Here is a 25,517-nt window from a genome sequence, read left to right as displayed (position 1 = left end):
AGGCCCATAAAGCCCACTTATTTCTCTGTGGCAAGATCTAGTGTTGGGCCTCATCCATCAAGGCTGCTCCGGTGGCGAGGTTTGCATTTTTCAGTCCGGACTTTGGCAATAAAGCGAATTATTTAATTAATATGTAGTTCGTGTGAATTAAGCCGCTCGTAGATTCGTACAGTACTTGCTTTCGTCGAGAGATTTTTTCTTGGTAACAATTCGTCAAGAGACTGGGAGCTCAGGATTTCTTCACAGCTTGTTTTTTCAAAAAAAAAAAAGGAAAGAATGTCACAGAAAAGCCAAACTGGAGGGCCATTAGCATCGGCCAGCCAGCATTAAATCCTGCGCTATCTTCGTTGTAGGAAAGAGCAAAAGAGCAGCGGCGTCGCACCGTGCGATCACAACGTCAGTCAAGTATCACACGGCACACCTGGCTTTCCAAATCCATAACCAATTCGAAAAAACAAAACACATAGAAAAAAAAAAGCTTGAAGAGGCAGGCAGAGTGCGGCGATTTGAGAGAGCAGCGAACAGACGGATCACGAGTCAAGAACAGCGGGTACGATGCGGCGAACAAAGACGTTAGACAAGGAATCTAGGAGAACATCAAGCCGAGCGGCTGCAGCGCTCCTCGCCCTTCCTGCTTGCGGCTGGCGGCGGGCAGTGGAGACTGGAGAGATGCTGGTGGTGAGATTGGCGGAGGCGAGGAGCCGAGGACATCGATCCTTATATAGAGCTGGGCTAGCTAGGGCAAATTCAGTCGTAGTTCCTGGGCCACGCTGAAAACCACAAGATGGACTGGGCCTATCATTCCACGAAAGGCCCAAATATTAGGCAATTGGGCTTCTACAGATATGTTAAATAGTGCAGTACCACTTAGAAAAATCCAGTAAACTGAGTTCCCAATTTATTCTGCTTTTTCGCTGAGATTAGTTCTTGTTTGTAAGTTCTCCGATCAAGAACGCAAAAACTGTGGGAGATTTTTGTTAGGAGAACAATCGAATAGAAGAACGCACATTTTGGGTCGTTGAGAAATTTTCAGCACAGCCAAAAATTGTTGGGAAAGGGAAGAAGAACCCTGCACATGACTCCATGAGCACATCGCTCAGTAGCGCCGGCTCTGCAGAAGCGAGCTCGGTGAACTGTACCCCAAGGCGCGGTGCAGCGGCAGCGGAGGCGCACCACCACCGCGCACGCTACTGTTGCAGCTCCCTGGGTCGTCGGACTCTGGCCGCGCGGACGACGTCGGAGTCGCCTGGTGCGGTGCCGTCAGCTCGAGCACCTCCTCACAGCCGCCGCACCGCAGCCTGGCGACTTTTCTCCGTGACACCAGCGTCGTCGCCGGCACCTGCAGCAGCTCGGAGCAGCTGCCGCAGACCAGGAACGGCGCGCCGCCCATGACCGGGCGGCAGTGGTGCTGCTTCCGCCGCCCGCTGCGACCGCAGGTGGACGATGCCGACGACGGCCGCGACGAGCCGGTGCTGCCACTCGCGTTCCGGCGCGGGGCGTGATCCGGGGCAGGCAGCGCCCGCGCGAGATGGGACTCCAGCCGGCGGAAGAAGCGGGCGCCGCGGCGCGCCGCCGCCGCACTCGCGCCGATTGACGCCGGCTCGATTGCGGCGATCAGGCCGCGGAGGTTGTCAAGCATGTCGAGCAGGTCCCTTTGGAACGCCGGGTCCGCCAGCGTCGACGGCGCGACACGGGACGGCGGCACCTGTCTGGACCAGCTGATAGAACTCAGAGAAGCGTCGAGCTCCCGCAAGCCCACGAGAGATCTCCGGCGCTGCCGTCCGCACTCGTTTCTTGGCGAAGGGAACCCCTCCTCCGTCTCCGAATGCGTTGACATGAACACGCCGTAGCGGAGAACAAGCGAGTCAGAGCACGCCGCGCGCCTCGTCCGCCGAGACGACGGCCGGCGCTCGTCTTGCCCGTTCGAGTAAACGCGGGCATCGCCGGCGGTTAAGCCGGAACAAGACGTGGAGGTGCTGAACAACGGAGGCTGGTCGCCGTGGACGTCGAGAGCCGAAGCCTGAGTCCGACAAGCGTCGAGCTCGTCGGAGAACACCGACGCGGTGTCCGCCGAGAGGATCTCCAGCCTGCTCAGCGCGTCGTCGGTTTCTCCCGTCGGCTCCGGGTTCTTGCCTGACGTGCAGATGCAGAAAAGAAACACACGCATCAGGCGCATGAGCAGAGCAAAACCTCATGCTGTGCTGCGCTGGGATTTCAGGTTCAAGGCAGCAGTACCTCTGATCGGCGTGCGGCATTTGCTGCAGTAGTAGATGACCGCCTCGGTGTCCTGGTAGATCATGGCGCGGCAGTAAGGGCACCGGCCGAACCGCTTTCTGATCTCACCCGACTCCATGATCGCCCTGGTTTTCCTACGAAAGGCACAGAGTTTGGTCAAGGAAAGGGCAGGGGCAGGGCCGCAGTGGTTGCATATCCTTGGCTTCAGACATCAGATGCTTTCAGAATGCAGGGTGGTTCATCAGAGTTCTTAGCCATTCACTACAACTGCCGCTTGATCGATCAAAATTATGCCATGCGCCACGATTGTGACTACAACAAGACTGCAGGAGTGCCACGACCGAAATTCGTATCCTCGCCCCCAGAAAAAAAAAACAAAAGAAAAAGGCCATTCCATAAATCAGATGAGAAGAAGACTGAACAAAACCAAACGCACCTGGCTGTCAGAACCTTCAAGAGACCTCCAAATTTTTCACCAAACTGTCAACTTGGCAGCAAGGACACGAGTTGCCTAGAGCAAGAAGTTGCTTTGCTCTGAGAAAGTTTCTGAACCTTTAAGACAAAGGAAGATCTCGGAGGAGGAACGAGTAGAAGCAGTCGCCACGTTTTTGAGCCAGCAAAGAAACAGCAATCCGGACGAAATCAAGAAATATTCTAGTACGGGGCGTGGGAAGAAGAGGCCATCATTAGGAAGTTGGAAATGGAGCACAGCTTGATGCCTTTTAAAAAAAGTGTAGTATATGTATAATTTGACCTCGCAAGAAAAGAAAAGAGAGATCTTATTTCAGATATCTGGACTGGTTTAGAAACTAGAATTTTTGATGAAAAAAGTTGCAGAAATTTTTCACAAAACAAAGTTATCAGAGCAAAGTGACGTGATAGTTAGGTGTCCAGGTACGAAAAAGAACATATAGGCTATATAAAATAATATAGAGTTAATTGGATTCGTGCCATTACAATTTCTCAAGTTCACCGATATGTCATTACTATTCACCTATTTGTAGGTATGCCATTACAATTCCTTCTTTGCTTGCGATGTGCTATTTTGTACATATTTGATGCTCTTGGATCCACTCACAGATCTTCGTATTTTCGTATGGTCCAGACTACCCCGGCTACATCTCTTCTCTCCACCTACTGATACATGGGCCCCATGTTATCTTCTTCCTCCTTTTCTTCTCCCCTTCGTCCCCTCTCTCCTTCCTCTTTCTCTCTCCCCACTCATGGCGTCCGGCGGCCACCCGATTGCTACCCGCCACACAGGTCGCCCCCTCCCCTCGGCCGCCTGGCTGCCGCTGCGGGCCGCGCTCCTCCATGCCCCGCTCGCCGGCACAGCTGCTGCCGCCTCTTAGGAGAAAGAGGACGAGGTGGAGAACCCTTCTTCTATCTCTCCGGTGGCGAAGCAAATTTCCCTTCCTCACTCGCCATTGCCGACCTCTCCACCCTCTCCTAGCCCGCGCCGCTGCGTCCAAGGACGAGGCCGCCTCCCTCCGCGCACGCCTCGCCGACGCGGAGCCGGAGGCCGGCGCGAACGCTGCACGCCCGCGTTAAGCGCCTCGAGCACGAGGCCGCTGAGCGGGACGAGCTTCTCGCCGCGCTCCTGGCGGCAACCTCCCGCGCCGGCGAGAGGGGGGAGGAACGCGTGCTCGGCAACGAGCGGGAGGACCAGTACCAAGAGCCAGTGCCTGTGCTGTCATTGTATCCGCCTGAGACCCTAGCCGCCACGGCCGCGCTAGCACGACGACTTCTACACGGCGACCGTGGGAATGCCGTCGTGGATGGACGCCATGGAGAGAGAAAGAGAGGAAGGAAGAGAGGGGACGAAGGGGAGAAGAAAGGAAGGAGGAAGAAGATGATGTGGGGCCCACATGTCAGTAAGTGGAGAGAAGAGTGTAGCAGGGGTAGTTTGGATTATACGAAAATACGAAGATCTGTTAGTGGACCCAAGAGCATCAAATACGTACAAAATGGCACAACTCAAGCAAAGAAGAAATTGTAATGGCATATCTCCAAATAGGTGAATAGTAATGGCATATCGGTGAACTTGAAAAATTGTAATGGCACGAATCCAATTAATCTAATAATATAACAAAAAGAGGAAGGGTTCACGAATCAGAGCACGAAAAAGGCCGTACAAATTTGGTGCGGGTGTGCAAAGATTTTCTTCTTCATTTTAGTCCCTTTTATGTCAGGCCTAAGATATTGCATTGGGCCATTCAGGCTGATTGCTAAATTTAGCCCATCCCGGTGCGAGCTCGATGTAGGCCCAACTCCCAGCGGCGGCCCATGACTCAAAGCCTCTCTATCTTCGGCTCTTCGCGAGGTCTTTGCTCTATCGAGACGCTGAAACGAGGAGCGAGCTCCGCGAAGTAGGTGAAGTTGCCCAATGTTAGTTTTACAACCGACCGTGAGTTTCCAAACTCACGGTCGATGCCCACGCACGCCCTTCCTCTTCTTTCTCTTGGTCCACTCCTCTTTTTCCCTTCCTCAACTGTTGGTGTTTACCACCAAGCCTGCTCAGGGATACCCTTAGCAGTAGGGTTTGTAGGTAAGGATCGACGGCTCTGGAACTCGATGGTGCAAGGAACACAAAGATTTAGACAGGTTCGGGCCGTGAGTTGCGTAATACCCTACGTCCTGTGTGGTGGTCTGTATTGTCTTAGGTGTAGATGTCTTTGTAGGGGGTCCCTGTCCGCCCTTATATATCCGAGGGGACAGGGTTATATGGAAAGTCCTAGCCGAGTACAGTTGGAGTCCTACTACAACACAATCGGGTAGTTTCCTTTGTAATGCAGCTAGTCCTACGCCTATTCGGGTAGTTACAAGAGAGGTAACGTACATCCATGAGTTATCCCTTACTCTAGAACATTCTATGTATGTAAGCAGTCCCGTTGTCCCGGGTCTGACAAGCCCACGAGCTCTTCATAGCCGAGTCCTGCAGGCGTCGATTACTTGGCTGGGTCTTCGAGTACTTCAAGTAGACAGGACATCTTTCTGGTTGCTTCTGGTTCTTCCTTCAGATACGTCGAGTAGTCCTTCAAGTACTTCCGTTTGGTTCGAGGCTGTGAGGTGCTCAAGCCCCGAAATCTTGATCATATATGGTGCGCGAATTACTCGCGCTCCATATGGAGTAGCCCCCGAGCCTTAGGTTGAATCGTAGAATCAGACTGAGGGTCACTTCAGTCTTTTTCTTCTTCTTTATATTTCAAAAAATTTGAAAAATAAATCTCTGATACATATATCCCGCAGCCCCCGAGTCTTGAATTTAAATCCCTCCATTTAGATTTAAGAATCAATGTAAACTCGTGGCAAAAACTGAAAACTTCCCTGAGAAGAAAAGAATCTGTTGGCATCCTAAATATTCACAAAATTGCCCCTGAAGACCGTATAAAGCCGGTTGAAAGCTTCCAAGGGGTTTACCCCTTGAACTTCTGGCCGCCGTCAAACTCAGATTCACATTTGCCTCTTCTCAGTCAAAATCCAAAAGCCCCTCTCATAGCCCCCGAGCTAAAACTCGTGACTGTGAGATGGCTCCCAAGAAGAACAAGTCCAAGATTGAAGAGGAAACGATCGCCAATATGTCCACAGGTTGGCGTAAAAACAAGGTGTCTGAATCACTGGTCCGGGAGTTGGAGAGTATGGGTCTCCTCCAAGAGTAGGGCGTAAGCCAGTGGTGCCAGTGGTGCGCTGGTGAAGGAGAAATTACCCCATGGAAGGTACCCTTGAGACCATTATGTTTCGCAATTTTGTAGAACGTGGTCTCACTCTTCCTGTGTCAGAATTTTTCTATAGACTTCTTCAGTTTTGGGGAATTCAATTACACCATCTCACTCCCCAATCCATCTTGCATCTTTCAATTTTCACTCATTTTTGTGAGGCATTTTTTGGAATTCTCCCTCATTTCCACCTTTTCCAACATTTCTTCTTCCTTGTTCCAATCCCTAATGCCACCAATCCCGCCGTCATCAGGGGATGTGAATTGGTACTCCGCCCTAAGAACAGAGGCGAGTATTTGGCTTATGATCCGGCGGGTAAAGGAGCCGAATTGAAGAAATTCTGGTTCTATGTTGGGAACTTTGAATCCCCACTTCCAGAAAAGACTGCTGGTGCCCCCCAAGTCCAGGAGAGTTGGTCGAGTAGAGGACCTGGTGGCAAGCAAGTTGAAGCCATTCTTCGTGTAATAGCCATTGTTAAGAAGAAGGGAGTCACTAGAGATTATGTGGTCTTCTCATTTATCAGTCGCCTCTCCAGCTGCGAAAGCATCCTGTCTTTAGATATGAAGGTACGCAGGATCCCACTAGGATGTCCTCAGAACCAATGGCTCTGTCTGAAGTAATAAAGAGATGTTGCAAAGTACTCGATAACTTCGACAAGTCTTTGACACTTCCAACACTCTTCTCGGCACAAAATCCTCCCGAGAATGCCTAGGTACGTGCTTTGGATACCATATTGAGTACTTGTAGTTAACCATTTTTGATCTTCTGACTAAGTATTGGCTTCTTTCTGCAGAAAAATTATAAATTCTGGTATTGTATGCCTCCGACTTCTGTAAATGCTGATTCTGATGACAGCAAGAAACGGAAGGTGGCTCCCGGATCAATGTTGCAGAGGAAAGTTCCTCGTCTCGATGCCGGCTAGTAAGTATATAAAATTTTGTTGATTGTATCCCGTTTGCCTTAGCTCTCTTATTCAAAATCTTGCTTGGCTAGGATCCAACATCTTTCGGCACATGAGAAAGATCAAGTCCAAGACTTCCGCAACTGGGTGTCGAGTGGTTCGGAAGGAACTAGTCGATCATCCCCCGATTCTCCTGTAATTGGGTTGATCGAGACCTCGGCTGCCAGTTTGCCGAGTACAGACACAGCTGAGAAACCAAGCGAACCAAGTCCTGAAACATCTGATACTCATGTGGCTGCTAAAGGAGCCTCCAAAGCTGGTGGATCTGGGAGTAGTGGAGCGGAAGGGTCAAAAGGTCCTTCCGTTCTACTGGTACCATTCCAGTCTATGCCTCAGTCAGCCCAGGAAGAGTTGGGAAAGGAACTATTTAATGATCCACTGTTGTCTCTAGACAACATGAAGAAACTTACAGATTGTATGCAGTAGAGCTTTAAATTTACCAAGGTGAGTCTTCTGCCACTACTTGTCTTTGTCAAGTAGTTATTGATGTCTGACCAGATTCGCCTTGTATATCTCAGGATGTAGCCAATCGATCTTTCTTGAAGTCTCATGCTTTATATAAGACTGTAGACAATCGGAAGATCTTAGAGGAGCACAAGGCCATGATTGCCAAATGACTGGATGAAACCCTTGCTGCTCAGAACAAACTTTATGAAGCAAGTCAGCAGGATCATCTGGAGGTTTGTGACATGAAGCGCCAGATTAAGAACCTTGAGGAAGAAAGATCAAAGCTTCAAGAGGAAAAATTGCAGGCTTCAGAAGCAATTGCAGACTGCCCAAGCCTGTAAGCACTCGATCTTTTGTCCTGATTTTGCTTTGTCATATCAATTTCTGAGATATCTTCCCATTAGGTTCTCCGGAAGACCATACTCGACTAATAGCAGCAGCTCAAGCCCTTGTGGATGTGGTTGATACTGAAGAAGAGTCGTCAAGTAGCAAGTCCTTGGTGGAGCGTTTGGAAGAAGCTCCCCAGAAAGTTTTTGATGTTATGATGGCTACTTCCAAGAATTATCTAACCCATATAGGAGTTGTCAAGTCATACTTACCTCAGTTTAATTTAGCTCCGATAGCTAAAGGAATAGCTCACAGTTGCTCTGATGAGAAATTCCGAGAGTATTGTAAGGAATCAGAAGTGATTGCGGAGGAAATTCTGAAGAACATGGCAGAGTAGACTGCTTGTAACAACTCTTGTAATCTTCATTGGATTCTTATCGTTGTCCATAATTCGTATACTGTTGGTGTGTCTTCAGAAGCATGATCTGATACCGTAGGATAAATATGAACTAATACAGTAGAATACTTGAATGGAGGAATCCTTAAAGTTAATCATTTAGGGTGAGTCCCGTCAGACTACCCGATTTGAGAAACTTGTAAAGGTATCCATAAACTACTCGAGCAAGCGAGTAGTGTATCCTTACCAAGGACTGGAGTAATCCGTAAGACAAAACTGTTAGGTACGAACCCCGTCAGGTTGCCCAAGACATAAATGTCATAGGGATATCCAAGGCTTACTCGAGCAAGGCGAGTAAGGTGTCCTTTAACCAAGGACTGGAGTAATCCTTAAGGCAAAACTGTTAGGTACGAACCCCGTCGGGTTGTCCAATATGTAAATGCCAGAAAGATATCCAAAGCTTACTCGAGCAAGACGAGTAAGGTGTCTAACTTGTAGACTGGAGTAACCACTAAGATTGACCTATTAGGGCGAACCCCGTTAGATTGCCCAAGATGGACAAAATGTAGTAGTATCCATAACGTACTCGAGCAAGCGAGTAGTTTTGCATTTACAGTAATGCTGGAGTTCCTCATAGTTGACCTGTTAGGATGAACTCCGTCGAGTTACCCAAGATGGACAACTAGTAAAGGTATCCATTCACCTTCTCGGGCTAGGCAAGTAGGTTGTGCCCTTTAAGGGAAAGAATGCGGCTTGTGTAGTTATTCTGATGGAAAATTGTGTAAGCTTATCCTGAACTGGTGATGCCGTCAAATTGTCTTTAATGCAGTTGATATGCCAATAAGGATCCTCACTTTATTAAGGAAATCAACTGACACCACTAAACTACTTGGATCAAGGATAAAACTTGCGCAGGTGCTCGATGTTCCAGGAATTCGGTACCTCATTGCCATCTGCATCAGTGATTCTGTATGAACCTGGTCTTGTAACCTTAGTTACGATGAAGGGACCTTCCCATCTGGAATTTAACTTGTGCAGTCATGTCTCATTCTGAATCCGGCGAAGTACTAGATCTCCAATGTTGAAGGATCTTGGCTGGACGTTGCGATCATGATAGCGTCTGACTCTTTGAAAATATCTAGCCGATTGAGTTAAGGCGTTGACTCTGGCATCTTCGATTGAATCTAACTCCAGTTGTCGAGCTTCATCTGTTTCTCCTTCTTGATAGGCTTCTACACTTGGGGATCTCCACATGATATCAGCGGGTAGTATAGCCTCTGACCCATAGGTAAGTAAGAAAGAAGATCCCTCCTGCGCCTCCCTGTGATCCCTCCCTTCCTCCTTCCTGCGCCTCCCTGCGATCCCTCCCTTTTTCCCCCTGTGCCGCCGCAAGGGAGTCACAAGCCCGGCTCCCTGCAGATCGCCCTGCTGCATCTATCCCTGAGTTGCCCTAGGCAGCGTCCGCGCCTTTGTCTCGTGCGCACACCCCTTGCAGCCCGGCCGCCTCTTCGCGAAGCCGTCAGATCGCGCGCCTCTCTTGCTTCCCCGTCGCCCAGAAGCAAGCCATCACCGGCCACCATCACACAGCAGGAGTCGTGGTCAGCCATGCGCCCCTTCTGCCGCCGGGACAGAGCAGACCACCGCTGCCGAGCTTCCCCCCGAATCCACCCCAATCCTTCATGTTTCACCGTGGGTAAGCCCTCAAGTGGATTTCCCTCGTCACCCTATCCGTTTTCCCCTACTCACTTGAGTCCCTCGTACAAGGAATTGGCAGCAGCAATTTGAAGCACAAGAGCTCCGACGGCCATGAACAGAAATCTATGAGTTTTCTGCAATAAGGTTCTTCTAATCTTATCTAGCTCATAGACTCTACGTTTTAGCTCCGTTTTAGTTCGATCTCGTTGCGTTAGCTTTGTTTTAGCACGAGCTATAGCTTAGTAGTGTAGTTGTTTCATAGTTCGGGTTTTATAAATAAATTAAGAATCAATTTCATTAATACTTATTTAAACTAGCTAGTTTTCTAATTAAAATATAATTAGAGTTGTACACCGGTTTTCACAATTAATGTTAATTTGATTAATAATAATAAAAATGTGTCTTTTAAATAATTTGTTTAGTTCAAACCACAGATCACAAAATTTCACACTTAGATGTTCTCATATGTATGTCTTTTATTTATCTAGTTAAATAGTTAACTGGTTTAATTTATATTGAAACTCGATGAATAAAATTTGACTAAGTTTTACTTCAATTTTATAAATGCAAATATAATGTGAGTTATTTATAATCAAGGATATTTCTTTTAAATGTCCTTCACTTGTGGTTTCTAATTAAAATAAATAAAGTTTATTGTTCTTTTGTTTTCTTTTATAATTCAAAATCTTTAGATAGTTGTATTTTTTCAACCGTAGCTCCATTTTCCGTATTTTTTGCGTTCTCGTAACCATAGCAACGAGCCCTATCCTTTAATGCATTCTTTTTAAGCCTATGTTTTGTTTTGGTGTATTGTTCTTAGTTGTACCTATCGTTTGCTTTGTATGTTGCCCGATGATTGATTCAAGTAGAAGAATCATTGTTCGAAGCTTGAAGAATCAAGAATTCCAAGTGAGCAAGAGCTAAAGAGCAGTAAGAGTAGCTTTTCGTTGGTGAAAGGCAAGTGACCCTAACCATACTTCTATCTATACTTGTTTACAAGAATACTTTGTTTAATTGGAACATGGAGAACCACCCAGAAAAACAGTACAACCGCAATACTATATGGCTCTGGTTTTGGCTAATTAATTAGAAACTCTAGCTTGTGACAGTCTTACCGAAAGGGCAAGAGGGGATGCATCGATGGGGTATAGCCCGGTCCTCTTGGGATAGCGGCCTTTGCTAAGGAGCTGACCATTAGGGAGGGTTATGCTCTGCTTTGGCTTGAAACCTTAGCGGATTGTCATTTGTTAGGGAATCTTTGTAAAGGCCTCGTAGCGTCCCTATGCAATCACACCTCGGAAGTGTGATATTGTGTCTAGCTAGCACATGCGTGGTTGGGTTCAAAGTTCTTCGGAGCTTTTACGCGAATTATGGTAAAAGTGTACAACCTCTGTAGAGTTAAAACTAACCGGTTAGCCGTGCTCACGGTCAAGAGCGGCTTGGACCCTCACATGATTAATTTAACTTAAAGATGGATATAAATCATATTCTGGTTATTTCTTGTGGCCTTACTGAATACCAACCATAAGTGTACTCACCATTACTTACTGCTTCTCAGAAGGAGAAGGTGTATAAAGATTTTGAAGATGATGCTGAATTCTAGGCGTACGCAACCCCCAGTCGATTGCCTGTGAAGTTTGAAGCCTTCGTTTCCAGGATAAGCTGTATAACTCTAATAATTTTTTAATTATTATTTTTCTTTTTTACGTGATACTATTACTGATTATTCACTTATAATGTCCCTATATGTATGGAACTTGATCCTGGCATACATATAACTATGCATTCGGTTTTGTCCTTAAAACCGGGTGTGACAAAGAACGCCGATTTGACATCGAGATGATGAACCTCCCCGCCTTCGTGCGCCGCCACGGCAAGCAGCGCGCGCACCGAATCCTGCCGCGCCATCGGTGCGAACACTTCGTCGAAGTCCACGCCGACGCATTGGACGTAGCCCTTTGCCACCAAGAGCGCCTTGTGCCGCACAACGGCACCGGAGGCGTCCTTCTTAAGTTGAAGACCCACTTGAGGCCGATGGGACAGTGGCCGATCGGCAAGTCTACAGCCTGCCAGGTCGCATTGTCAATGATGGAGGACAACTCCTCATGCATTGTTGCACGCCAAGCTGGATCCGTGTTCGCCTGCTCGAACGAAGTGGGCTCCTCCGAAGCCACCAGGAGGAGCTCGTCCGGATCAAACTCCCTAGGCTCAGAGGTGTTGATGCAGTCCACCACGATGTGGTATCGCTGCGGCGCGCCTTCATCGTCCAGATCAATCTCGGGCGGTACATGTGATGGCGGCGTAGTGAACCTGATACTCTTGTCGCCGCCGCTTGGTGGAGTGTGAGGCTCCTCCACGTTTGGTGCCCCACCTTGTGAAGCAGACGGGGATGCTGGCTCCTCAGGCTCGCCGCCCGCTGTCGTGGCGCGCACCGTGTACTCAACGATGAACGTGTCGGGGACATCACCGTCACCGGGGCTTGCCTAGTTCTACCCCTTTGCATCATCAAAGACAGCATCACGAGTGATGTGCAACTTGCCGCTCGCAGGGTCATACACACGGTATTCCTTTGAGCCTGTCTCGTACCCGACGAAGACCATCTTGATGCTTCTATTGTCGAGCTTGCCGGTGTGAGGACGGGTCACCTTGACATGGGCAATGCACCTGTCAGGCCCGGGGCAGCGGGACTGCTCATAGGTATAGAATGTTCTAGAGTAAGGGATAGCGCATGGATGCACCTTATCTCTTTTGTAACTACCCAAATAGGCGTAGAACTAGTTGTAGTACATGGAAACTATCCGATCAAGTTGTAGTAGGATTCCAACAATACTCAGCTAGGACATTCCATGTAACCCTGTCCCCCAAGAGTATATAAGGGGGCAGGGACCCTCTCAAAACACATCAACTCCTAAGGCAATACAAACAACCCCACAGGACGTAGGGTATTACGCAACTCGCGGCCCGAACCTGTCTAAATCCTTGTGTTCCTTGCACCATCAAGTTCTAGAGCTAGTCGATCCCTTGCCTACAACCCTACTGCTAAGGGTATCCCTGAGCAGACTTGGCGGCTAAACACCGACAACACCCAAACATCCGCATGAATTGGACCGCCGGCTTCTCACCGTGCCAAGCTTCATATGGAGGCTTGTTCTTTAGTGCCTTGGTGGGCGACCTGTTCAGGATAAAAACAGCAGTGCTTACTGTCACACCTTGAAATTTTTGGATTTCAGGATGTAATTAAAATTAAAAATAAATCATCAATTTTCTCATAATTGTAAAAATTTTCCAACATTTTTTCCTAACAGAGACTTTAGTGAAAAAGAAAATAAATATTGGTTGTTTTTTAAATTAAATGAGGTTGTTATGTTTGTGTTGCATTTAATGCCGTAATTGCATTTGTTTTATTGAATGTTGTTCATTTCGACGTTGAATTCCTTGAATTTGAATTGAACTTGTTTGAATCAATTTCAAAAAAAAAATAATAAAACCAATCTCTCTCTCCCTCACCATTTCAGCCCAGCCCACCTCTCTTTTTTTCTTTTCCTCCTTCTTTTTCCACTGCCCGGCCCAGCTTTCCCCACCGGCCCGTTCCTTTTGCTTCCGGCCCAATCCGCCCCGCCCTCTCCTTCTCTCCCTGCCACCGATAGGCGGGCCCCACCTGTCGGGGCCATCCCCGAGCTCGGGACGGACCAGGACTCTGCCCGAGTCCGGCCACGCCCCGATTCCGCGCCACGCCGTCCGCGCCTTGGCGCGCACATCAAGGTGGCCCCGCCCCGCCCTATATAAGTGCCGCCGCCGCTGCCATTGGAGCTCCCGCGGAGCTCGGAGCCACCGCCGTCTCGCCGTTCCGTTGCGACCTTGTCGTGTTCGACCCCCGCCGGAGATTTGCGTGGTGGTGAGGATCACGCCGGCCCCCTTTTCCCTCTGTTTCCCCCTTCGTTTGCGTGTAGATAGCTCATCGGAGCGAGCTCCGACGACCCGAGCCGCCTCTCGCTGCCGCGCCCCTATGCACGGTCTACAACCCGCCTCCCAAGATCCGTAGCTGAGTTCCCCGTCTCGCGCTCTCTCTCTCTCTCTCGGGCCAAACCACGATCTAAATCGTGCCCGGAAACGCATTATTGCGTAGCTCTGGCGACCCCGCTCGCCGCTGCTAGCTCGCCGCCGGCGCAGTGCACCGCCGCTCCTTCCGCCCCAATCCACCCCAGCCGTTTGATCCTCATCCAACGGCCCCGATTAGATCTGACCCGAGGTCAACAGATCCAATACCGGTCAACCCTAGGGTCTTTTGCAAAAGAGCCCCTCTATTTCTATAAAATTAACCCGCAGTCCATCAGCGTTCAAAAATAATTACGTATAGGTCCTTCCTTTTATGTTTTAAACCCTGAGTCCATCGTGTTTTTGCAATCTAACCCCTGCGTATAAGGTTTAATTATGTTTAGGCCCTCGGTTTCTTCACCCAAAGCCCTTTTTCTTTTAAATCTATCGTAAATAAGTCCCTAGAACCATGTTTTAGCCATATTTTTCACGTTTCAACTCCGTTTTCAGCGATTCTTGCGCTCACGTGATCCTTGTGACATGTGCAATAGCTTTATAACCTTTTTATCCTCTGTGAGCACATTTTGTTGTGTCTTACAAATCTTTTCTGTTAGTCCCTAACCCTTTTGTTAATCGCGACTAGATCCCTGAAGCACCGTTTAGTCTATAGAATCGCCGTTTTAGTTCCGTTTTCCGTGTTTCTTGCGCCTCCGTAACCATAGCAATGAGCCCTATCCTTTAGTGTGTTATTTTAAAGCCTTTCTTTGTTTTGGTGTATTGTTCTTAGATGTACTTGTTGTTTTCTTTGTATGTTTGCTCGATGATTGCTCCGAGTAGAAGGATTGGCGTTCAAAGATTGAAGATCAAGAATTTCAAGTGAGCAAAAGCTGAAGAGCAGTAAGAGTAGCTTTTCGTTGAAGAAAGGCAAGTGACCCTAACCATCTTTCTATCTATGCTTATATACAAGAGTACTTGATTTAATTGGAACATGGAGAACCACCCAAGAAAACCGTATAACCACAATACTATATGGCTATGGTCTTGGCTAAGTAATTAGATGAACTATATATTGTGTTGGGGTTGTTTCGCTTGGTGGTTATGAGTTTATGTTGTGGAGAGGGTGAAGGAAGTTGTATCTTCTGAGGGACCGCACGGCAGGGACCAACACATACATATAGGGATTCTTTGTAAAGGCCTCGTAGCGTCCCTATGCAATCACACCTCAGAAGTGTGGTATTGTGCCTGATCAGCACATATGCGTGGTGGGTTCAAAGTTCTTCGGAACTTTTACGCGAATTGTGGTGAAAGTGTACAACCTCTGCAGAGTTAAAACTAACCGGTTAGCCGTGCTCACGGTCAAGAGCGGCTTGGACCCTCACATGATTAATAAACTTAAAGATGGATATAAATCACATTCTGGTTATTTCTTGTGCCCTTGCTGAGTACCAACCATAAGTGTACTCACCCTTGCTTACTGCTGCTCAGAAGGAGAAAGTTGTGGAGAAGTATTTTGTTGATGATGCTGAGTTCTAGGCGTACGCAACCCCCAGTCGATTGCCTGTGAAGTTTGAAGCCTCCGTTTTCAGGATAAGCTATATAACTCTGATAGTCTTTTAATTGTTTTATTTTCTCTTTTATGTGATACTGTTACTGATTATTCACTTATGATGTCTCTATATGTATGAAACTTGATCATGGCACACATATAGCTATGCATTCGGTTTTGTCCTTAAAACCGGGTGTGACACTTACCGCTTCCCCCCAAAACGTGCACGGGACCGCCCTCGCCTTGAGCATGCAGCGCCCATGGCCATCACGGTCTAGTTCCGGCGCTCAACGACGCCGTTTTGCTGTGGTGAGTAGGTCAGCGTGAGTTGACGCTGCAACCCCTTCTCGGCGCAGTACTCCCCGAATGTGACGGCAGTGAACTCGCCACCACGGTCATTCTGGAGCATTCGTAGCTTGCGCCCGGTCTTGACCTCGACACCGGCTTGGAACTTGTTGATTGCATCCGCCGCTTGGTCCTTGCTCGACAGGAGGAACAGCCACATGTACCGGCTTGCATCGTCGACGAGGAGGAGGAAGTAGCGCCACCCGCCGTGTGTCGCCAGGTGATCGGGCCATACAAGTCGCCGTGGACCAGATCCAGTCGCTCGGTACTTCACCTCTTGGGGGAACGACGCCCGCTTCTGCTTGCCGACCAGGCACGCATCGCACAGCTGATCACATGATCCAGCTGCGACAGACCGCGCACCAGGCCCTTCTTGCCGAGCTTGTGGAGTGCGTCGAAGCCGAGGTGGCCGAACCGGTCGTGCCACCGCTAGGTGTTGTCGCCGGCACGTGCGAGCAGGGATACGGGCTGGGCCACCGTGAGAGTGATGTTGTACAAGCGATTCACTGAACGTCATACCTTGGCGAGGAGTTCCTTCTGCGGATCGCAAACCCACAGGAGCCCATTTTCCATCAGCACCTGGCAGCCAGTCTCATCGAGCTGGCGGCAGGCTGATTATGTTGCTGCGGAGGCGAGGAATGAATAAAGTGTCGGTGAGGGCTCGATGTCAACCATCCTGCGCCGCGAAGATGATTGTGCCACGGCCGACGATGTCCACCACCGAGCCGTCGCCGAACTTGACCGTGCCTGTGATGGATTGATCGAGCTCGGAGAAGACCCCCCGGTTGCCCGTCATGTGATTTGACACGCTAGTGTCAAGGTACCACACGTCGGAGGTCAGCTTGCCGGAGCGGTCCTCGGACTTCCCCAGCTCCACCACGGCGCGTTCTTCGTTGAGGTAGACTTGTTCGCCGACGTGGATGGGCGCGACAGGCGGTGCAACGCGCTCCGGCTCGCGGCGCCGATCGCCATCAGCAGGGAAGGCTCCTCATCGTCGTCGTCGCTGACCTGGGCAAGGAGTGCCTTCTCATCGCGCTTCTTCTTGCGGCATTCTCAGGCCCAATGCCCTTTCTTGCTGCAGTACTTGCACTTGTCTTTCTTGGTGGCGACTCTGGCCGGCTCGCAAGAAGAGCCGCCAATGCGCGTGCCACCGTTGTCGTCACCGCGTGGACTCCCGAACAGCTTGCCGCTGTTGCCGTTGGAGCGAGAACCCTCCCCCGCAAGACGATGCTTGTAGCGTGCCAGCCACTCCTCCTCTAAGAGGAGTAACTTGCTGTTGGAGTTCGTGGCCGGCGGTGGGTTTCAGCTCCGCTTCCGTCCTAAACTTTCTAGCTTTTCGGTGTTGCATGATAGTGGACGCGCTTAAAATACCCTGACCTTGCTGTAACCCTGACCTTGCTGTGAAAGGATTTGCTATACTCGGTGCTTTGTTTCATTGAAATAAAGCAGGGAAACCTTGTTTCTAAAAAAATATAATATGTAGGGGGGCATATGCACCTCCAAGAAAATAAAAATTCAATGATTTAAATTCATTTTTCACTTCCGGCAACTTAACCTCATCCACCCACAATAAAAATGCAACCCTCTCTAATTTTGCTCTAACTTCACGACAGCCCTATGCTACACGAGGGATGGTGCTAATGAGAGCTCGGAATGAGTGTGGTGAAAGCACCAGACATTGCCGTTTCAGGCAACTGGTGGCAACACCAACACACCAACACCGACATGTGCTGTTATATATCATCAGCGGCGATAAAACACGCAACCATCATCTGAAGAGTGTTTTTTTTGCACGATTAAATAGGCCGCGACCTAACATATTAGAAGCATGGTTTACTTAATTAACCAACCATACGGACCTACCTAGCTAAAGTAGTTAAGAAATGCATGAATGCAGATGGAGACAAATTGATGACACCATTTAATGGAGTTTCCAACTAAAAAATCTATAATTCTTAAACTATTTATTAGAAATAAATTCATGATGCATTGTTGTGTTTCTTACGACAAAATCTTCATAATAAGACGCGTGGATTTTTAAACATATTTTTAATACAAAATAATTAATTTGACCTACTAGGATAAATATTTGAATATGGTGAACAAGTAATTATTCCTCGTGATCAAAACGATTAAACGCACAAATAATAGTGCATCACAAACAAAAAATTAAACACCGAACATGTGATTATACACAATAAACAATAGAAATTGAATATCACGAACAAATAAGTCGCCATCATTGAACAAATTAGTCTATAAATATGAACAAATAATTTGATATTATGAACAAATTAGTTAAGCACAGACAATTAAGTTTACACGAAGGACAAACACATCAACATTGCAAGCAAACTATATTTTAAAAAGAATCAGAATATAGACACGTGTTGAACAAGTTAGTATAATTTATAAAATGTAAATAAGTTATTTCACACACTAACTAATCAGCTTAGAATGCGAACAAATTAGTATCCACATGAGATTTAGAATGAGAAAGGAAAGAAATATAAATAGAAATAAATAATATACACCCAAGGATTGTAAAAAAAATGTTGGAAGAAAAAAATAGAAAAGGATAAGAATAGGAAAAGGAAAAATAAAGCGTTGGAAGGAAAAAAAGAAAAATGTTAAGAATCGAACAGGATAAAAATAAATTCAAAGGAGAAAAATTCTCTCTCATTTGCGGCCTCTCGGCAAGGAAAATAAACAACAAAAATAAAATCAAAAAATAAAAAACAGACCATGGATGTAGGGGCCCATCATGTGCAGTGCATGTGTTGTCCCAGAAAAAAAAACAGCAGACCATGCGTTTAGGGGCCATCATGTGTTGTGCATATACGTCCTAAGGGAAGTCCCAACCCAGACTCTACCATGGAGTCTAAGCCTTCTATTTATTATGTTTTGCTGATGTGGCAGTATATTTATGGAAGAGGGAGGGAGAGAAGACTCTAAGTTTTATTTAGACTTCAAGTCTTCACGCAAATCAAGAATGAATGTGAGAGAGACAAGTAGACCATATAAACCAAAGTAACACACTTTGCATTGGAAAGTATAGTTTCTTGTGATGGAGTCTTTGAGACTTAGGCCAGTCTCAATGGGAGTTTCATGGCACTGTAACCTAGACTGCCACATCAGCTTTTCTGTGGGATGAAACTACCACTCTCAGTGCACAGTTTCGCTACACAGTTTCATAGGCAGGATGCAGTATTTAATATGTACATTGTGTTGTGATCAAATGTACCATGAGAACTCTATAGCTTTTTTTGCAATTGTTTCTAAACTATATATTTAGTCCAATAGAACATGATAAATAAAGATGATGCTGAAAGGAGCTTCAATCTGAAACCAGCAGTTCACGTTCACATAATAAAGAATGGAGCAGTTTCGCACCAAAATAACTGAAAATAATAATTAAGTGTCCACTGCATTGCGACCTTCCAAGATAATTGACCAAAAGCACATGCCTCCCAATTGATATCCTTGCATTCCGCAAAATTAAAATGATATCCTTACACAAATGCTCCTGTTATTAGTGGAAGAAATATCTCCTTAGAAAAGCACAAGGTAGTAACAAAGTTCAGAATACCAAGAGCTCCCTAGATGCAACTTAGTGGAAGAAATGACTCACATGCTTGGCATTGGTTTGACCCCTACATCTTCAGTTAGCAAGAGCACTGCTTTTCTGCATGTTGAGTCCGAGTTCTTACCACTTTACAGCACCTATGGCATTGGTTTGACTACTTGGAGCCAGTATTCATGTTCTCAAATACTAGTAATTTAGGCTACTAAAAACTTTGTGAATAGGATCAGGGCAGTATTCATGTTCTCAAATACTACTTGGATCAGGGCAGCATGCTACTCGTGAATAGGATAAATCGGTGCTTACCATGGATTTGCAGATTAATTTCGACGGCGCCTGTGCTTGTTCCAAATGTGCTCCACCAAATCCTTCTTAAGTTGTATATGAGCCGAACGATCTCGAATACCTTGTTCGTTTTGTAGCACCCTTTCAAATGGAACATAGTCTTCGGGGGAGAATTCGGGTTCTTGCACGGTCACTGTACTAGGGGCTTCATTTAGATCAAGATTCTCTTCAATGTCCTCTACTTTTTTTTCATCTTCAACAATCATATTGTGAAGGACGATACAAGCTAGCACCACTTTCTCAAGTTGACCACGATCGTATAGGCGAGCTGGCTTTTTCAAGACGCTCCATCGACGACGCAATACTCCAAATGCGCGTTTGATATCCTTTCTCTTTCCTTCTTGTTCCTGTGCATATAACTTGTCCTTGTCGGAGATAGGCATGGATATTGACTTCACAAAAACAGCCCATTCCGGGTAAATCCCATCCGCAAGATAGTAACCCGTGTTATATTGATTTCCATTAACCATGTATTGTACTCTTGGAGCTTGTCCCTTTAGTTCTTCCATAAATAGATGGGACTGCTGCAGGACATTTATATCATTGCTAGAACCTGCAACTCCGAAGAATGCATGCCAAATCCAAAGATCATGTGATGCCACGGCCTCAAGAATTATCGTCGGGACTTTCTGATCACCCCGAGTGAATTGGCCCTTCCATGCAGTTGGACATCTCTCCCATTGCCAATGCATACAATCAATACTGCCAAACATACCAGGAAAACCTCGTCTCTCTCCAATCTTGAGTAGACGCTCAGCATCTTCCTTAGTGGGGCGTCTCAAATATCGTTCACCAAATACAGCTATAACACCCTCAACAAAGTACTTCATCGCCTCCATGGAAGTAGTCTCGCCAATCTTTAGAGACTCATCTAGATGATCCGCCGCACTACCATTAGCTAATTGGCGAATAGCCGCCGTGCACTTTTGTAGTGGTGTCAGTCCTTGCTGACCAAGTGCATCCACCCTTGTAGTGAAGTATCCCGACCACTTGCCCAATTCGTCGACAATGTGTATTAGGAATAATGGCATTTGCATACGAAATCTTCGACGAAAAATATTGGGCGGATAGAGAGGATTATCCGAGAAATAATCACTCACAAGATGATCATGATACTCCTCCCGTGGCCTTTTGATATAGCTTCTTGCACGCAAACGATGATCAGACGCCTCTTCACCAAGAGCTTCTACGCTTGCCTTCAAGACCAACACTGTTTCACTGATTACGTCATCTAGGAGTTCATCCTCTGCGATGAACTCATCCAATAAATTCAAATAACCACCCCTACAAGTACCAAGCAAGAAAAAAATGAATGCTTGCACTGATTTAGCACTGAGTTCAGAAATTAAGCACTGAGATCATAGATGGTAGCTGAAATTGCTTGGCAATGAAGCCAATCTAAACTACTGCATATTTCATCTATGCATATTGAGTCTAGTAGAACATGGTAAATAAACATTGTTGTGTCAAAACAAATATTTGGATTACATTCTATAAGCTCTTCCCTCAACCATCAACATAAACTCCTAGCTAATCCCTTTCTTAAAGCTAGCCATAACTGGACTAGGGCATGAAGTAGATATACATCTAATACATATGCATTGTGAGGCACAAAATATTGCGATTGTGAAGCTTGCAGATCAGTATTGCGAAGTGTTCAAAGCTTTGTGAGGCACAAAATATTTACCATGGATTTGTGCAGTGGTTTCCATGTGGAGAAGAAATTTCGGGCGCCGCAGGAGAAGCTGCAAATCCAGGCAACCATGGACTGGACGATGGTGGGGGAGGCGCTGCCGGAGAAGCTGCAGCTCCATGTGGGGAAGAATTTTGGGGCGCCGCCGGAGAAGCTGCATACCCAGGACCGCATGGACCGAACAACGGTGGGGGAGGCGCTGCCGGAGAAGCTGCCGCCGGCGGAGGTGCTGCGGACGGCGGAGGAGCTGCGGACGCGGGAGGACGAGTGCCGCCGCCGCTTCTCTTCGACGGGCCGCCGCTGCCGCGCTTCGACGGGTCGCCGCTGAGCTGGGGGACCCCTTTCCCCTGGCGTTTCCCCTGGCGGGACATGCTATAGGATGAGCCGACGAGGAGTCGCGGTGGTAGGCGCGCCGTGGCGTGGCGGCGTCGGTGAGGAAGTCGGCCCGGCCAGCACGGTAGGGCGGCGGCGGATTTGGGAGAAGGGCAGGGCTGCGGCGGATCTGGGAGAAGGGCAGGACGGCGGCGGATCTGGGAGGAAGGGAAGGGGCCTCACCGACTGCAGGGAAGGGAGAGGTGGATTTGGCGCGAGCTGAGGAAGGATTTGGCGCGCGAGGTCCGAGCGGGAGCGCGGGACGAGGGAGCGCCGCCGCCGAGTGCACGGGATCCGCCATGAAACGCTCGCAGCTCTCAGTGCGCGTTTCATGCGCGTTTCATCGACTTGGAAACGGCGCCGGACTCGTTTCGTCCCCACGAAACGGTTCTCTTCTCTCTCCTTGCAAAAGTCTTGCCACGTCCTCATTTTTGATGATGTGTCCACTCATTTAATGCCATGAAATCCACATGAAATCGCTACTGAGACTGGCCTTAGACTCTATGATTTGAGTCTGCATTGGGACTGCCCTAAAAAAATAAACGACAGACAATGCATGTTGGATAAGGAGCCCATCATAATATCATACATGTTGTTGCGCATATGCGCCCACCTCTTTTTTCTGACTGCATGCATGGTGCTGCACCCCTCGTGGTTTAAGAAAGTTTTATTGGGCCGATTTATTACACTGGTTTGACGAATCATTTTTGGTGATGCGTTGATGGTTGATGAATTGTATCGCAGACGATATATAGCCACGCGCACGCCGATGTGCGCACGCCTTTTACTTTGGTGCGGGCAGGTTCAAGGAGGTGACGGTGCCAGCAGAGTAGCAGCGAGCCCTCGTGATTCGACGCTCTGCCTCTGCGGCTCTGCAGCTCTGCTCCTCTACGCACGACGCTAAAGCACAGCAGGGGCGAGTTCAGACAACGTGTAGCATTTCTAGAGTGGCTGGGTGCTTGATCTCCCGGTACGCGCAACGCTAGCTACGTCTGTGCGAGCGTACTCTCGTTCCCCATTATCCACCTATCACGATCAGCCGATCAGGGCATCAATCGGTCAGTGCAGTAGTCAAATTTACTACTAGTAGGCAGTAGCCAGTGCATGAGAGTTCTAATTACAAGAAACCGAGACACAGTAGCAGCTCTCTGCTGATGGCAAGCGCACTTCACTAGAGAGCACGTTAGTCAGTCCAGAATGCTGAGTAGAACAGCAGGAACCAAAATCGCATCAGAAATCCCGCGGCATGATAAACCCGGTCCGACGATGTGATCTGAAGCTCCATGCCCGACTAGACGATCTCAAGTTCTAAAAAAAGTGATATTGTCAAATTCTACGCAGTACCTTTGGCTGGAACTCAATAAAAGGTACCCATAAAACTTGGCAAAACCATACTTCGAGCCATAGGTTTTCCGAGCAATCGAGAGAGAGCAGGTCCAGCGGCAGTGCGGCACCCCTTGCTTTCCCACCCTACTCGAAACTGAAACTGAAACCTGTGCAAATTGGACAGGGGCAATAAGTTGAGCGCAGAAAAAAAGTTCTAATTTTCTTGACAAAGGAAGTCAATATTTAGCTTGTCAGAGTACATGTTTCTAAACCTTTGAAGCTGTGACAACAATAGGTAACAAAAAAAAGTCATAATACAAAATGAAAGCAAATTATGATCGGCACTAATGGTTTCCAAAGATACATATAACTTCAAATAACTATTCCAATATAACTAAATATATAACTGAAGGGAGTGACTGAATGCATAATCAAATGTAACCATACTGTACCATTGCTAAATACAGAAATATGTGATGCTGTACAGAACTAATCAGCAAGTCAACATCCAATCATACTTTTCATGCAATTTAATTCAAGAGGAAAATACAACAGCGGTTCTTAAACTTGTCCCAACTCCCGAGATGCTTATGAACGCGGAGGAAAACTTTAGAAATACTGAGATAGTGCTGCTAGTTAGCTTACGAATGTTGAATGTAGACAGGAGCTTCAAAACTTTGTAAACTTTCTCATCAACCACATCACACTTCACCACTATTATCTTAAGGTGTTCAGATATCGCAGTTGTTTCCTGTACTGAAATGTAGTTTCCTTTCATTTCCATTTTATGATCAGATCCCTGTAGTAAACAATCAGTTCACAAGGATCAATCAATGATGAATGATGTATAATAAATTTAACAAAGCAACAATTTTCCATCCATAAAATATATACCTTCAAACAAAGTTCAAGAGTAAGCTTCTCTAGAAGTGGTGAGTTCTTGAGAATGCATGTTATTGCATCCAAATCAAGAGCCACACACCAATAATCACTGAGTAACAATGTCTTCAATTTGCTAAAGGTAGGACACCGTTTCAAATCCATTCTGAAAATAAGCTGAATGGAATGCAAGCACAACTAATTATCAATGCAAATCAACTAAAAATTATTAATGAGAATGCAAATGTTTAATTTAAGAACTCCAAACAGTACTGAAGCATAAGAAAATCTGTCTGTGTGCATTTAATAATGATGGGATAACTATGACTTATGAACAAGCTGAAGGCAAAAGTATCCAATACCGTTTTGGATTCAGCTACCAATGCCAAGTTCTTGGCTTTTGATAAACCTTCCAGAAGAATGCAGTGCCTGTTACCATCTATGATGCCATTGCAGCTGTTACAATACCCTGAGTCACAATCCTTACAGCTGTCCACACTCTTGTCAACAACTCTGATAGAAGCATCCACTAATGATGGCATGCTATCAAGCACTGGAGTGTTATACCAATTGTCATCTAACAGCAGCGAAACCAGAGAGGGGGTGTGAATATGAGTGCGAAAGCTTTCACTGAATACACAAGCGGTGATGCTAAGGCGTTTCAGAGACTTAGATAAGATCCTCTTGACAAGAGACAGGTCACAGTCATCAGCCGCTAGTTGTTCCAGTGCTGGACACCCTGATAAGTTAAGGAAACTTTCCTTCACCTGAACACCCGCAAGCTCTAGCTCAATTAAGTGTTGGGAGATGAGATGCAGGACATGTAGATCAAAGTGTTGGCTTTGCTGTGTGAAAAGCAACCGGAGCACCCGAACCTGGCACCGAATAGCATGCCGGAACCAGAGGTTCACACGGATAACGTAGCCGTCAGAGAATTCATCGGCGATACCGTCGAACCAGAGCTCGCATGTTTCTAGAGGCGCGATTCCGCGGGTAAGAAGAAGATGGTCCACAAACTCCCGGAGCCCCTCTAGATTGTTGTCGTCATTACCGATGATGCGCAGGCCTGTCGCGAACATCCAGAGGTCGCGCCAGCGCCGGGCGAGCACGCACGTCTGCACGGCATCCCACGCCGGCAGGAACCCCAGGATGTGCTGGAGGACGCCGTCCGGCAAGTCGTCTATGCTGCTTTCTGCGCTCTCCATCGGCGCTTTCTTGCCCCTTTTCCCTCTTCTCGCCGGAGGCATTCCGTCGAACAGGCGGCGGGCGTCTGTGCTGCGGGACAAGAAACCATATTGTCGGATAACGACGGAAAGGGCGGAGGTAATCAGATGAGGATATGTAAAAGTAAAACGGCGCTCGGCCGCTCGCCGGTGACCAGCTCACCTCGCGTCCCGTAGCCTGGGTCCTGGGGTGAGATCGACGCAGAAGCAGCAGGGGCGGCGGCCGATCGGAGTCGGAGGAGAGAAGAGGTCCTCTCTTTATTGTTCCGTCAACATGCTTTCAGGCCCAATATCCTCCAGTCCAGGGCCCATTATGTTCTCTGCGTTACCCATCTTTATTTTTTCCGGCCCATCTCCTCCCATTCGGATAACAAACGTTACAAGCCGCTGCC

General features: G+C 47.5%; 3 protein-coding genes across 6 annotated transcripts; all 3 read right to left on the bottom strand.

Moving 5' to 3' along the window:
* Nucleotides 1-874: 874 nt before the first annotated feature.
* On the bottom strand, nt 875-2,728 carry LOC120667432. Its single transcript, XM_039947507.1, has 2 exons — nt 2,236-2,728; nt 875-2,133 (listed from the first exon to the last, which is right to left on the bottom strand). Exons 1-2 carry the CDS (start codon nt 2,351-2,353, stop codon nt 1,097-1,099), a joined length of 1,155 nt encoding a protein of 384 aa, XP_039803441.1. The 5' UTR covers nt 2,354-2,728; the 3' UTR covers nt 875-1,096.
* Nucleotides 2,729-16,371: 13,643 nt separating this feature from the next.
* LOC120667675 (protein ALP1-like) lies at nt 16,372-21,397 on the bottom strand. Its single transcript, XM_039947703.1, has 3 exons — nt 21,320-21,397; nt 19,694-20,828; nt 16,372-16,607 (listed from the first exon to the last, which is right to left on the bottom strand). Exons 1-3 carry the CDS (start codon nt 21,395-21,397, stop codon nt 16,372-16,374), a joined length of 1,449 nt encoding a protein of 482 aa, XP_039803637.1.
* A 1,359-nt stretch (nt 21,398-22,756) lies between these two features.
* Nucleotides 22,757-25,514, bottom strand: LOC120665140 (MEIOTIC F-BOX protein MOF-like). 4 transcript variants are annotated; one of them, XR_005671108.1, is made up of 6 exons: nt 25,289-25,514; nt 24,265-25,177; nt 23,918-24,079; nt 23,669-23,822; nt 23,093-23,190; nt 22,757-23,005 (listed from the first exon to the last, which is right to left on the bottom strand). XR_005671108.1 is itself a non-coding variant. In XM_039944598.1 (5 exons), the coding sequence occupies exons 2-5, from the start codon at nt 25,147-25,149 to the stop codon at nt 23,168-23,170; spliced, it is 1,224 nt and encodes a 407-aa protein (XP_039800532.1). In that variant the 5' UTR covers nt 25,150-25,177; nt 25,289-25,514; the 3' UTR covers nt 22,757-23,167. The 4 variants fall into 4 exon arrangements, 3 of the variants coding, with proteins under 3 accessions (XP_039800532.1, XP_039800530.1, XP_039800531.1); XM_039944598.1 differs by having other exon boundaries at nt 22,757-23,190; XM_039944596.1 differs by lacking the exons at nt 22,757-23,005; nt 23,093-23,190 and having other exon boundaries at nt 23,218-23,822.
* Between the last annotated feature and the right edge of the window lie 3 nt (nt 25,515-25,517).

The sequence above is a fragment of the Panicum virgatum genome, chromosome 3N, assembly GCF_016808335.1.
Source record: "Panicum virgatum strain AP13 chromosome 3N, P.virgatum_v5, whole genome shotgun sequence".
Classification (NCBI taxonomy): domain Eukaryota; kingdom Viridiplantae; phylum Streptophyta; class Magnoliopsida; order Poales; family Poaceae; genus Panicum; species Panicum virgatum.
The sequence above is the reverse complement of the archived record's forward strand: the minus strand, read 5'-3'. Positions and strand labels throughout refer to the sequence as shown.